The 14040-nt window shown below is 34.9% G+C and overlaps 1 protein-coding gene across 2 annotated transcripts in view; it reads right to left on the bottom strand.

Moving 5' to 3' along the window:
- Positions 1-2782: 2782 nt before the first annotated feature.
- The window catches only part of LOC110038531, a 25231-nt gene continuing 13973 nt past the window's right edge, over positions 2783-14040 (bottom strand). For both annotated transcript variants that reach the window (XM_020743397.1, XM_020743398.1), the window contains exons 6-10: positions 4571-4737; positions 4320-4430; positions 3467-3518; positions 3263-3372; positions 2783-3159 (exon numbers count right to left, since the gene is read on the bottom strand). In XM_020743397.1, the coding sequence (XP_020599056.1) occupies positions 2998-3159; positions 3263-3372; positions 3467-3518; positions 4320-4430; positions 4571-4737 (602 nt within the window). In that variant the 3' untranslated portion in view covers positions 2783-2997. The remainder of the gene's footprint in view (positions 3160-3262; positions 3373-3466; positions 3519-4319; positions 4431-4570; positions 4738-14040) is intronic.

Raw genomic sequence — 14040 nt, 5'->3', positions numbered from 1 at the left:
ACTGAGGATGATGTTTATGTTTTTTTATTTTGTTTATATTTTAATCTAAAATAAAACATATATGATAGTTATAGTTGTTACTTAAAATAACTTTTAAATGTTTCTAGTGTTTTTAAAAATAAGTCGAATTATTTTCATTTTGTTTTAAGCCATGTTTTTAAAAAAAAATAAGAAAAAATAAAATAAAACAAAAAATAATCCACAACAGACCTTAAGAAAACGTGCTCCAAGTATCTTCCATAAAGATACTTTAGGATTACATGTCATTGATCGCAAAGATATTGGATAAAATATTTTAAATCCCATTCCAAGGATTTGTTAGGTTGAAATATGGCAGTGTTTTTTGTAACGACATAGGCTATAAAGCTAAATTTAAATAGAGCAGAATGGATGATACCGGCAAACGGTTTTGATTGTAGAATTTCAGCAAAACAGTAACTAAGAAATGCTGAGAAGAATTCCGGAGACAAAGAACATCAAAAGAAATTTAATCGATGTAAAGGAAGCACGAGAATACTCATGGCTAGACACCATTTCGGCGGCCAACTACAGGATACAGCTGTAAGGAAGATGAGGGGGACCAACCTTCCCAAAAGAAAGAAACTGGCAATTCTAAAACTCAAAATCTGCCCTTGCACAAAACACCCCTATTTATAAGTGCTAAGACACCCTTTATTATAACTTTGTCATCCAAATCAAAAAACACAAAAACAGAGAACTAAAACAAAAAAAATTGAACTATAGCATAAAGTGGTCCACAAGTACTGGTGCTCCCGCTTCATTATCCCGCGATCGAAAAAGATTCAACTTGGGTCTTGAATTCCGATTTGGTCAATTTCGGCGAATTTCGGCAATCTAATCATTTTTCCTAGCTACTACATTCACCGGATCAACAATATTCTAGAAATGTGCAACTTTCTCCGCCATTTGAGATTCAACACTACTGGATTTAACTTCATATCATCTGACCTTGGTGGAACATCAACCCTTGGGCTTCAGCTCCTAGACAAGCAATAGTATCCTCCATAAATGTTGAAGATGGTTGGTTAAAATTATCACAAGATGTAAGACCCACAGCTAATATTCTCTGGTCAAGGCTATCAATTCCAACTATACAAGGAGTATCATTGATGTCACCACAATCAATAGATGGAAATACAATGACTTGAGACTCAGTGGTTCCTGGTGGCTCACAAAAATTTAGAACACTTTTTTCAAAAAAATTACCAAAGTCTCCAAACTCTTCAAGAAGTGATTGAATGTATATACCAAGTCCTCTGTCCTCATCATTCCAAACCCAACTAGAACCGACTTGAACATTTGCATACCAACCAAGAGCTAAATTATTTGCATCAACAATTCGGATTTTGCTGCATTTTGTGTAGCTGCACTTGCAACTATAGCTGCTTGACTAAAAACAATAGTCACATTTGAGTCAATATGCTTAGAGACCATCTTGCCATCATTATCAAACTGTTTATTCGATGATAATTTGAGCCATCTGGACGTTAAAGAATCATATACTTCACTATTGATAAAAGGAATCCTTCTAATTTGAATGGTATTTGCAATGAACTCCACCAGATTGTGCAACCAAACATTGTCGAATGAGCTTTTCACTCTAGGAATTCCAACGTATTTCTCCTCATCATACAAAGATTGATCATATATAGATATCTATGATGATTCTGACACTAGACCTCCAATCCAATAGAAACTTGAGAATACTTCATTAAATGGGTATTCATCTTCCTCAAGAATTTTATATTTGTGATCCACCTCATGTTCTTCCACTTTTCGTTGTTCAAGAACAACCATTCTTTTTTGAATACACCGGATCTCCAATGGTAAACCTTTCATAACGAGTTCTTGATTGGGACTTGCAACATTTTTTCATGGCAGCATATTGTTTCGTTGGAAAACCACAATTCAAAACAAGCAAAACACCAAGAACAAAAACATTGTGGACATATGTATTGGAATAGTCGGAACCCCAGGAAATCTAGACTTTGTGAACAAAAATCTCAAATTGTTGGACAACAAACAAAAGAAATCACAGGGAACCCAGAAAGGAAAGAATGTTGTCTTTGAAGGAAGGTTGTGGAGAATAGGAAGGAGAGGAAGAATTGTAGAAAAAACCCCAACCATGATGAACAAGACGGTAAAATATCTCTTTCGGAAACCGGAAATCAACGTGGAAGAAACAAAAAGATAGAAGACTTGTTGATTCCCAGAAGCACCGAGAAGACAGGTTCAACAGCCCAATGAGAAGGCTTAGAGGATCTTGGCAAGAATTGGGATCAAGAAGCCAAAGCTCTGATACCAAAATGATACCGTTAAAATGGTATTATAGTAGAATTTCAGCAAATAAACAATCAAGAATCGCCGAGAGAATTTTGATGGCAAAGAACAGCAAAAGGAATACTATTGATGTAAATCAAGCACATTAATACACACGGCTAGACACCACCTAGGTTGCCAGCTCTAGGATGCAACTGTAAGGAAAATGAACGGTTGCCCAACCTTCCCAAAAGAAAGAATATAACAATTTAAAAACCCAAAATTCACCCTACAAACAAAACAGCCCCTATTTATAAGCACTAAAACCCCCATTATTACAAGTTTGTCACCCAAATAAAAGAACACATAAAAATAGAAAATTTAAACATAAAAATTGAACTATATATAAAATTATGTGTAAAATTTAAACAAAACAGCTCCCACATTAATAGACATCGAGGTTTACTACAGCAGAAAAAAGATAATAGACATCGAGGTTTACTACAGCAGAAAAAAGATAGGACAAGCAACTTGTCGATTATGAACTAGGTTTACGGTACAGTAAAGTTGTTCGAGTGTCAGCAGAATTAATACTTATAGTCTCCTATAACTTCTAGTAGGAAAGGTGATGTTTAATTGCTAGCAGCAAATAGATGATAGGTCACATATTTCATTGGTATAGCGGTATAAACGCACTTTTTTTATTTTTTATTATCTTTAATGCAAAATGCAGCTTTTCAAGGCTACTACCTCTGAGAAGGAAAGCAAGAATTTTGAAAGCTGAATACCATGAGCACTACTTTTCACTCTTTCAATTGTTGGAAATAAAATCCTTATTGAAGGACTCCTTAATTCATGTTCAGTGCTCCAGCATCCCCACTGAAATAAAAGAGATTCAAACAAATTGCAGAAAAATGAGCATACTAAATACTTAACAAATTATAAAGACAATAATCATGACCTCAAAAAAGTTTTTAGTTACCTCTGGGTCAGATTCTTCAGACTCGGATAACTGAAATGACTTTTTCCCAGCAGCGGCTGAAAATGCTGCTAGAAATTGTGGATTCATTGACGTTCCAACAGAAGAAGAAGCTTTGTACATGAAAATAGCAGCAAGAAAAATCAATTAGCTAATGGATGCGTTTAGCATCAAAACAATTCTTGTTTAATGATTAGTAATATATACCATACACAAAATCTGTTTCTGAAAACTGTGGCCATCTGTGCTGAGACAAAACCTAATTTCAAGTTTTAAAAAACAAATAATATTAAATTATTAAGTCTAGATAGATGTAAAAAGATATAAGTACAAAGGTTATTCAACCAGCGAAAAAAAATAAAGAAGAACAAAATATGAGCTTTTTCAACTTCTAGTTATTCCTTATTTAACTAATGATGATAGCCACTTAGTAGGAACTAAATGACGCAAAGTAAACAGGAGAAACGTAACAATAAATAAAAAATAAAAATGGATCCCACACACAAATAATAGTTCCATTAACCAGATATTTAAGATGCAGAACCCCCTTAGACGAGGCAAATTTGTAAATGCATGTATCCAAAATTTTCTTAAAAGGTCATATCACACCAAAGGCATTGCAAAAAAGATGCACTATAATGGAGATAGAAGCACAATTTAAAACAAAATAAATAAATAAATACCGACATCATATGGCATAAGCTGCCCAAATGTTTATAGAAATACTAGTGACATGGAGAATGTGGTTCTGGTATGGCATCTTCTTTCCTTTCTGAAGAGACTCTCAACTATGAACGCTAGCATCATTTGAAACTTTGGCAGTCATATTCGCTTGAATGTGAATATCTCTTATTTAAACACTTCAAGATTTACATGACGGAATAGTTTTAGAAAATTATCTTGAAAATTTTATAGGGAACATAAAATAGTTTATCACAATAAAAACTGATAAAAACACGCTTAAAATAAAAGTTTAAAGAAGAAATGAAAGATTCAGGAATGTTCAAGGCTGGAAAAATGAAAGATTTAATTGATTCCCTTTAGGGTACTATTGTGATACCTCTTTTAGACGCCAAAGACCAAGGCACCGTTGGATGGATGCTATAAATGAGCAAAAAGCAGGGAAGTGCTCAGGTTGAAGTAATCCTGATATTTCAGAAAACTTTGGCCCCTACATCGCATAACTTTTCTGTCATTTTCATATGATCAGAAATACGCATCATGTGAAAATCGCGTGAAATGGAATTTTGCTAAAACTATTTTCAAAAAACATAAAAAAATAAAAAATATTCAATCTAAATAAAAACATGCCTGTGCTATCAATAGTAAGCAATGCACTTTTGTATTATTTCCATCTAGTGCAACTGCAAGGGCATCCTTAGGACATACAAATGCAGAAAATTCTAAAAACCCATGATCACCAAGGGGAGCTGCCCACTTTGCAATATCTCTAGGAAGAAAACCAAGTTGGACAGAGTCTGATGGAAGAGAATAGTGATAGGGTCAAAAAGTACAAGTAAATGTAAACATTAAAATAAAATATAATCCAATAAATGCTTGAAGAAGAATTGATGAAAAATTATATCATTTTAACCTGAATAAAAAATTCAGATACAGCTCAAAAAGAGAAATATTGATCTTTTCTCTAACTTCATCCATTTTGAAAAATAATTATGCAAATGTGATAAAAAACTGAGGATGATATTTGGGAATCTCATGTCAATTCAGGAATGGAAGATTGGCATTGGTTATCCAAATATAATAATAGCGTTATTTACTAGGATTCCTCGGAAGGATAATTGAGGTGTGAAAGATTTTACGTAGATAAAATATCCATGCAATTAAGCCAAATTAGTTTCATTAGCAAGGCTGGACAAATTTGATGAGCAATATCATGATTAATAAGATAAAAAAGAGAAGTAACCTAGAAGATATAATTGATGAAAGTAGCAAAAGATTAGAAGTCTTTTCTCAACAAGAACCTTACCTCTTTCTTCATGAATAGCTCCTTGCTCCTCTTTTTCCATTTTCCTTCTCTTCTTGCTATTTTAGTTCCTTCCCCGTCCTCTTCTTGTCTTTTTGTTTCGTTGCACGACACTGGACTTCAATTCCCTTTAATCTTTGAGCACACAGTTTGAAGGAAGAAAGAAGGGAGAGGGTGAAAGGGCTGGTCAACCTTGGTTTGAGAGGACAAAAGGCCTAGGTAGGACAGAAAGAATGTGGAGTGGCGAATTGATCATTAAATTTGATTTCACTGATGAAGAAAATCCACAATAGTTGATTTAAATCCTACATAAAACCAATCACTAAATCTAGAAAAGATTAAAAAACAATCTTACTTAACAAGGAAAAATTTGTTTAAGGTGGGGGGTCAACATGACACTTTTATAGCCTAAAATTCCATCGTCTTCTTCATATTTCAAAAAGTAAACTCACTTTGAAAATTGAATTTTGCCTCGTCTTCATGGTAGACCAATCCATGCAAATGAATAAAAGGAAAAACAAAGATCATGGATTTGTATTATTGCTCCCATGCAACCTAAATTACTAAACAAACATTTAGACAAGGCAAATTTGTGACTTGGTAATGACTTCACGCTGGGAGAATGAGTTCCCTAATCCCCATCCGACATCGATCTATGCTCCTTCAAGAACCAATTCAAGTTTGAGTTATGGCTTCGCTCTTACATAATATAATTAAGATCCTGAACTTCTATGGTTTGATACCATCTTAGGCGACACCCAACACATTTGGCAGTGTTTTATGCAGTATAATCATCTTCTACGATCAAAAGATGAAATGAAATCTGAATATCCTCAGAAACTTGTTCACAGTGACAAGCTATAAAAAGGGTTTTGTTCTGCTCTCATCCAAAATTAATTAAGACGACAAAAACTAAATTAAAAAGTAGAATAATAAACACTACTTGGTGAAATCAATTGAATGGCTAATGAAAAGTACATTGACCAAGATCTCAAAGGAGGGGTTAAACACTCCAATTCTCTCTGTCAAGGAGTAGCTGCTATTTATGTGGTTTAAAGTCCTATGCACTCGACTATAAGTTATACTCATCAAATGAAGATCAAAGCTTACTCGCCCTTCCACCTTAATCACCAATTATGATATTTTTTATTCAATATTTAAATTTTTAATTTTACTTCTCCATCAAGATTTGACCAAGTCTCTATGAATTGCAAGTTTTGATATTCCTGGCAACTTGCCTGCTGATGTGTGGATGAGTTTTGGCTAGAATGCCAATTTTGGGGGATGAGTGTAACACTAGCATTATGCGCCGGTGAGCCTTCATAGTCTAAACAAAGAAAGTGCTTGTAGTTTGAGCTCAATGCTTTGTTGGATGATGAGAGAAAGGTGTCTCCCCTATACTCTCTTCAAGAAGAAAAGTTTCCTCATCTTCAGATGAAGCTAGAGTAGATGGCATCAATACCTGAAAGACTTGTTTGATTCTTGCAAGAGAAATAAAGACGAAGTGCAGGGTATGAAAAGCGCTCAAATATTATTTATATCTTCCTAATTAGAAGAATCTCCATGTAATGTAGCTATTCAAAAGTAGTATCATCATTAAGTGGTTCACTGACCAAGGACCTATCACAATATTTGGGAAGAACCATATTATGGTTCTTAGTATTCAACATTTTCCACACTCACCAGGCTATAAAGATTTTAGATTCAAAATTATCTACAAAAAATTACGACGACTTCGAGTAATTGATCAAGATTGAAGAGTGAAAGGGAAGCTAGAGAAACTAATTCCTAATAAGTCTCCTAATAAATTTATTTACATTAGAGAATCAATTATATAGAAAAAGGTGAGTCAAACTAAGTTACAAAAAAAGCAACTAAAACATTATGCGAAAGAAATTTATAATATCAGTAGAGTATGAAATTGACATGCTATTCCAATTACTTAGTCTGAGGTTTATTCATTGTGATCTTAAAAATTTCTAAAAAATGTTTTTTGTTTTTGTTTTTGTTTTTGTTTTTGTTTTTTTTTTATCATCTTTAATGAAGAACCTATCATATTTACTTTCGTACATTTAAATTGCCCAAAATCACTCAAAGCTCTCATCTCTTCACTTATCATCCTTTTCAAAAAATTTCTAACCTTCCTATAATTATTATACACCTCAAAAATATTTAATTTTTAGGCTAATTTAAAAATGAACAAGTGGCTTAAAGTGAAAAAAATTAATATTTCTATGTAAATAACAAAAAAATGAGAGGTAATTTATTTGTAACAAAAATTATCATAATAAAAAATATATATAATTAAATACATATTATAACTAAATCATAATGAAATGAAACAATAATAAATAAACCAACTTATACACTCAATTTACTTCAATAGATGCAATTACTCAGTATAATCCTTTAAGAAAGGTGAGGAGGTGGCAAACCAAAGATAAAGGAGCAAGCAAGTCACCATTAGAGAAAAAGGGAGAGGGAGAGCGAGCAAAGGCAAAGGAGAGAGAGAGGGTATGACACCGAGCAAGTAAAGGGAATGAGAAAATAATGGAGTAATTGTAGCACTAACATGAGAGAGGCCAAGCCTTGGTCTTGTTGGAGCTACAGAGTTTAACTAGGGGTGCGGCACCGCATTTTTCGCACAACGCGGCACCAAAATGCGGGTTTTTCTTTTTTTTAGAAAATGCAGCACGGGTGCGTTTACTAAAAATTCAGACGAAACGCGGGCCGCATTTCATATTAATTCATCACCCGAATTTTACTAACATACCCCCTCACTCCCCTCTCCCACAATTGAGCTTCTCCCACCCCTCTCCCACGACCGAGCTTCTCCTTGCCCTCTCCCACGACCGAGCTTCTCCTTGCCCTCTCCCGCGACCGAGCTTCTCTCTCATCACCCTAGAGGTAAGATCCCTGCTCGCCTCCTCCTGTTCAAACCTTGGGTTGCGCTTCGTGTCTGTTTGGCTTCTTTGCTCTCCCTATACCGTATGCTCTTTCATCTGTGCTTGGCTCATTTGCTCTCCCTCGGCCCACGGTATTCTCTACCACTATTCTCTGACATTATGATTTTGCAATAGTTTTGTGAGCTCTATTCGATCGTTGATTTTCGTTTGGTTTTTCACTGTTGTTGGATTTTACAATTTCTGCGATTTTGGTTTTTGCAATTCATGTGATTTTGCAATTCATGTGATTTTGCATCGATGTTGGATTTTCTTTATTGTTGATGGAGTGGTGGCTTTTACTATTGATTGGGTGGTGTTGTGGTGGTTTTGGTTATGTTGTGGTGAGGAGCACTTGTGTTGTGGTGAGGACTACTTGTGTTGTGGGTTGTAGTGGCTGTCTTATGGGCTATGGTGGTTGTGCTGTGAATTGTGGTGGTGTTGTGGGTTGTGATGAATGTGGTGTTGTGTCTTGTGATGTGGTGATTGTGGAATGTGTGTGGAGGTGTGGTTGGATGGTTGTGGTGTGGTAGTTATGGGTTGGGTGGTTGTGGTGTTGTATCTTGTGGTGTGATGGTTGTTAGTTGTATGTGGTTGGTTGGTTGTGGTGTAGTGGTTTTGGGTTGTGATGGCTTTATTGTGGGCTGTGGTGACTTTGTTGTGGGTTGGGTGGTTGTGGTGTTGTGTCTTTGGTGATTGTTGGATTTGTGTGTAAGTGTGGTTGGATGGTTGTGGTTTGGTGGGCCTGATGGTTGTGGTTTGGTGGTTGTGGTTGTGGTGTCTTGTGGTGTGGTGGTTATGGGTTGTGCGTAGATGTGTGGTTGGGTGTTTGTGGTGTGGTGACTTTGAGTTCAGTGGTTGTTCTGCAGGTTGTGGTGGCTGTGTTGTGAGCTGTGGTGGTTGTGTTGTGGGTTGTGGGTTGTGGGTTGTGATGGTTGTGTTGTTGGTTGTGGTGACTATGTGGGTTGGGTCGTTGTGGTGGTGACTTGTGGTGTGGTGGTTGTGGGATGTGTGTGGGGGTGTGGTTGGATGGTTGTGGTGTGATGGCTGTGAGTTGGGTGGTTGTGGTGTTGTGTCTTAGGTGTGTGTGAATGTGTGGTTGGGTGGTTGTGGTGTGGTGGCTATGGGTTGGGTGGTTATTTTGTTGCTTGTGGTCGTTGTGTTGTGAGCTGTGATGGCTATATTGTGGGATTTGGTGGTTGTGGTGTGGGTTGAGTGTTTGTGGTGAAGTGGTTGTGGGATGTGTGTGGAGGTGTGGTTGGGTGGTTTTGGGGGGGGGGGTTGATTTATCTTGTGGTGTGGTGATTGTTGGATATGTGTGGAGGTATGGTTGGATGGTTGTTGTGTGGTGTCTGTGGGTTGTAGTGGTTGTGTTGTGGGTTGGGTGTTTGAAATTAATAAAAATATGTGGTGGCTGAAGTAATGGTTGATTTGTTTTCTTACAACTTAAACTTGAGAAGGGGTTGGGCAGTGTGATATGTTTGTAAATGGGGCAAAGTTTTAATGTGATATTGTATGGTGTCTGTGGGTTGTGGTGGTCGTGTTGTGGGTTGGGTGGTTGAAATTAATAAAGATATGTGGTGGCTGAAGTAATGGTTGATTTGTTTCCTTACAACTTATACTTGAGAAGGGTTGGGCAGTGTGGTATGTTTGTAAATGGAGCAAAGTTTTAATGTGATAGGCTCCAAGAAATGAGAAAAAGGTATTTATAAAATAGTTATGACAATTGATTGTGGTTGGAGGTGGTTGTGGTGCTTGTGGTTGTGTGTGGTGCTTGTGGTTGTGTTGTGTAGGTGTGAGTTGTGTCAAATAATAATGTTTGATTTAATGTTGTGTTGTGGAGATTGACTCATGTGTGGGTTGTGATTGCTGTCAAATATTAATGTTTTGTTTTATATGAGCTAGTAACGTAATGGTTAAGATTAAAAAAGTCGATTCATCAGCTATGTGAGATAAGGAAGTCAAATTCATATTTTGCGACCTCTGCATTAAGGAGATTGAACTGGGAAATAGACCCACATCTCTTTAACAAGGAAGAGAGACAAAATATTATGAAGAAATTCAAGGAAATGATGAGAAGTGAGTATGATAGGTTGCAACTTAAGAACAAATGGAATCAGTTGAAAAAGAATTGAAAATTATGGAAGGAATTAAAATGTGGATCCACGGGCTTGGATTGAGATCCAATCAAACGGACTATTGATGCTTCAGACGAATGGTAGGCTGAGAAATTGGAGGTAACAAATTATTAATGAAAGACTTTATTTTCATTACTTTCTCTTCCTGAACTGTATGAAGTAATCAACTTGCCCGCATATTGGGATGACTTGGCACGTGACATATGTCGTCTCCATTTTAAAAATAATATTATCATATTATTAAATGTTATAATTTTTTTATATATTAATAATGATAATACTCGTTGTTAAGTGATGAATATATCTTATTTTTTGCACTGTTATGAAGTAAATTTTTGCTAAAATATCAAATAAATTGTTATAACAGTTCTATCACAAACAATATTACCACACATAAGCAGAATGGTCATTTGTTTAGAAACAACTGTGCTGCAACAGCTTTTTGGAGCAGTTGCCCCAAACAAACCCTAGATTTTTCGAAGTGGAAAGGGTTGCCTAAAGTTTTTCCTCTTCTTCTTCATTCAAACTTAAATGTAAAATTAAACTATTTGATTAGGTTTCATATTTTTAACAAAATTTGGAAGAAATCCATGCCAATGTTTTTAAGAAAAAGTTTTGAAAAAAAAAATGAAAAAGCAATGATTTTTCTTCTTTTACCTATAGTCTCACCTAGCCATCTATTTACACATGGAAATAATATTCAAGATTTGTTTACGAGATTTCTTGGATTTGAGAGTTGATCTAAAATTCTCTTCTTTTCACATAATCTCTCATCCCGACAAGCTAAAGTCTTTCTAATTCATGTCGAAGATGAATTTATTTTATTTGGTGTTCAATTATAGGTTTTTCCATAATTGCTTTTATGGGTTTTTTTTTTTAAAATTTAGGGATTAGAGATAATTAAATTACATTATATGTTGAATTTGATGAATCTTTTAAGGAAATACAAATATCGGAGTTAACCAAAATCACAATGAAAACATAAATATTATTTTTGAATTCCAAACATATTACAAACACGATATGAGAAAACAAGAAATAGACGACAAACTAACATGACAACATAAATAATAAAAGGCGTCTATGGGGAACGACGAGGATGGAGGTTGCTGGATGGGGGTTGGTGGCTGAGGAAAGCAAGCTGCGACTGTAGGGAGGTGGCAGAAGGGATGTCAGCCGCTAAAATAGCAAAACAGCTTGAGGCGACAGTTAAAACAGCAGCCAGTTGCTGTTTGAAGTTGTTGAACTGCAGGAAAACAACAAAGTGGAGGCGTTGTGTGCTACGACAGCGAACAGTGAGGGTAGCAAGGACGAGGGAGGATAAGGCCATGAGGGCGGCTGGAACTACAGAAAGCAACATAACTTTGTTGTTTTGGGCAGTGGCAGCAAGGGTGGCGATGGTAACAACATCAAACCGCAGCTGGAGAGGTGCAGGAACATCATCAGAGGCTGGATTGGTGGCTGCAGTGAAGACCGGAGAGATGGTGCTGCTATGGAAGAAGTAGGACAGCAACGGGAGGATGACCAGAGAGATAAATATCTCGATAGGGTTGCGTTATAGTCGGAGCACCATCCGGACCAGTGGAGACGATCACCACCTCGGCAAAGGGATAGCCGGAGCACTACCTTGACGTCGGATACAATCCTCAAGAGGGAAAATACTCGGGCAAACTGAATTCAGATTTCATAAAACAAACCCCTAACTATAAGTACATCTTCTCTTATTTATAAAGAGACGTGACCTATCTTAGAAACATTTTAAATAAAAAAGAGAATAAAAATCAAATTTTAGATTTTAGGGAAGGCTTTTGAAATAGAAAAGAAGAATAAAAATCATATTCGTATTTTAGGAAAAGATTTAAATTAAGAATTAGAATAAAAAACAGATTTCAGTTTTTAGGAAAGATTTTAAACTAGGATGAAGAATAAAAATCACATTTCAGTTTTAGGAAAGGTTTTAAATTAGGAAAGACCTAGAAAGAAAAGTAAGAAAAGAAGGAAAGAAAAAGGAAAGAAGGGTGAAAGGAAAGGAGGGAAGAGGAAGGATGAAAACCCTCATGTCAAATACACAAACCAAATTCCTATTAATAAGTATGATGAAACTACAATAACAACATACGTTAAATATAACTGTTCATCATGTATTTATTTAAGTAACCTTAAGGGATGCTGCATTATAATTTTATACATTATGTTGTATAGTTCATTTTGTAGCATTAGGAGTGTAATCTTATTCTAAATTAAAAAGAACAAGTAAATAAGTTAAATGTGTATACATATGAGAAAATGTGGAGCAAGTACAAGTCCTTAATAATAATGATACATTATGCATGTTGAAGCAAATTGAATTAGGGATTAAAGAGATCATATGATTAAAGAAAAATTCAAGTATCGTCAATATGAATGCCTTACAAACAATTACGAAGATGAAATAAGTATTAAGCTAAAGGAGATGATGTTTAAAAATTAATTGATGGATAAATTGACTAAGCTTAAGGTCGGTAATCTCATTTCTAAATTAGAGTGGAGATACTTATTTTTTAAACAAAATGCTTTTAATGCATGTTTATAATTCATGTTCTTCTATAAAGACAAGAATGTTACAAGATTGTATCACATAGTTAACAATTTATTTCTCTGAAAGAAAAATGCTCCTTTCATGTTATCATGAATGACGTTTAAATCTCTATGATATGTTTTGATTGACTAAGAAAAGCATATAATATTTTTATGCAATGTTTCTTATATATAGAGATTGCATGTAGGAAAAAGGCAAGAATTAATATATAAGAATGTTTGCATGAGCATGTTAAAAGATGATGTCACCATCTTATAATACTAGATAAGGATGCTAATATGCATGCATGTTGATGACTTCAACATTTCTTTCCACTGTACACAGCCGTAGTGTATGAGCTATGCCCCATTGTGCCAATAGAGAATGTATAGAATAGTGGTTAGTGAGGCGTTTTTTACTACAGATGATAATAGATTTATGAGCTTTGTTTCGTTGTGCTGACGGGGGATATATGAACCAATAATGAGTTCACTTTCTGTTAGACGGTACTCAAGAAATGGTTGCATTAACTATATACTAAAGGATAAGCTAAGCTGAATATCATGATCCATTTTCTACTCTTAAATCTAAAATTAAGCAATATTTATGATAATAATTATTATTGAAAGCGCCATGTTCTATAATTGCTATAAAACTTAAAATGGATAACTAAAATGCATATGACTATCTTTTCTCTTGAGTTATTGACTTGTCATACTTTAGAATTGTAATTAATCCACTGAGTTATATAATTACATATTACTAGCAGCAATTAGTTGATAATTATTTTTCAGAAAAATTTCTCTATGGATTAAATGGATGATTAAAAAAAATTAATTGCTTACAATACATATGAAGCATTTGATCTTATGAGCATGTATTTTAATGATAGATGTTCAATATAGTTTGGATATTTTGTTTCAGATCTATTTTGTCCCTAAGTTTATGAGCATCTTCAAGTAGGAAAGTAAATTATTATTTACGGGTTTTTTGGTGGGTGAATTTGTAAAGTAAACGAAATGCGAGATTTTTAAAATTATGATGTTTGGTTAGATGAAAACGGAATGTAGTATAATTTTTTTTTTTAAAATTTGAAATCACCCTAAAGTTCAAAATGGTGCATTTGAAATCTGTAATGTTTGAGTAATTTTCAAATACAT

The sequence above is a fragment of the Phalaenopsis equestris genome, unplaced genomic scaffold (assembly GCF_001263595.1).
Source record: "Phalaenopsis equestris unplaced genomic scaffold, ASM126359v1 Scaffold233033, whole genome shotgun sequence".
NCBI classification, from domain to species: Eukaryota; Viridiplantae; Streptophyta; class Magnoliopsida; order Asparagales; family Orchidaceae; genus Phalaenopsis; species Phalaenopsis equestris.
The sequence above is the reverse complement of the archived record's forward strand: the minus strand, read 5'-3'. Positions and strand labels throughout refer to the sequence as shown.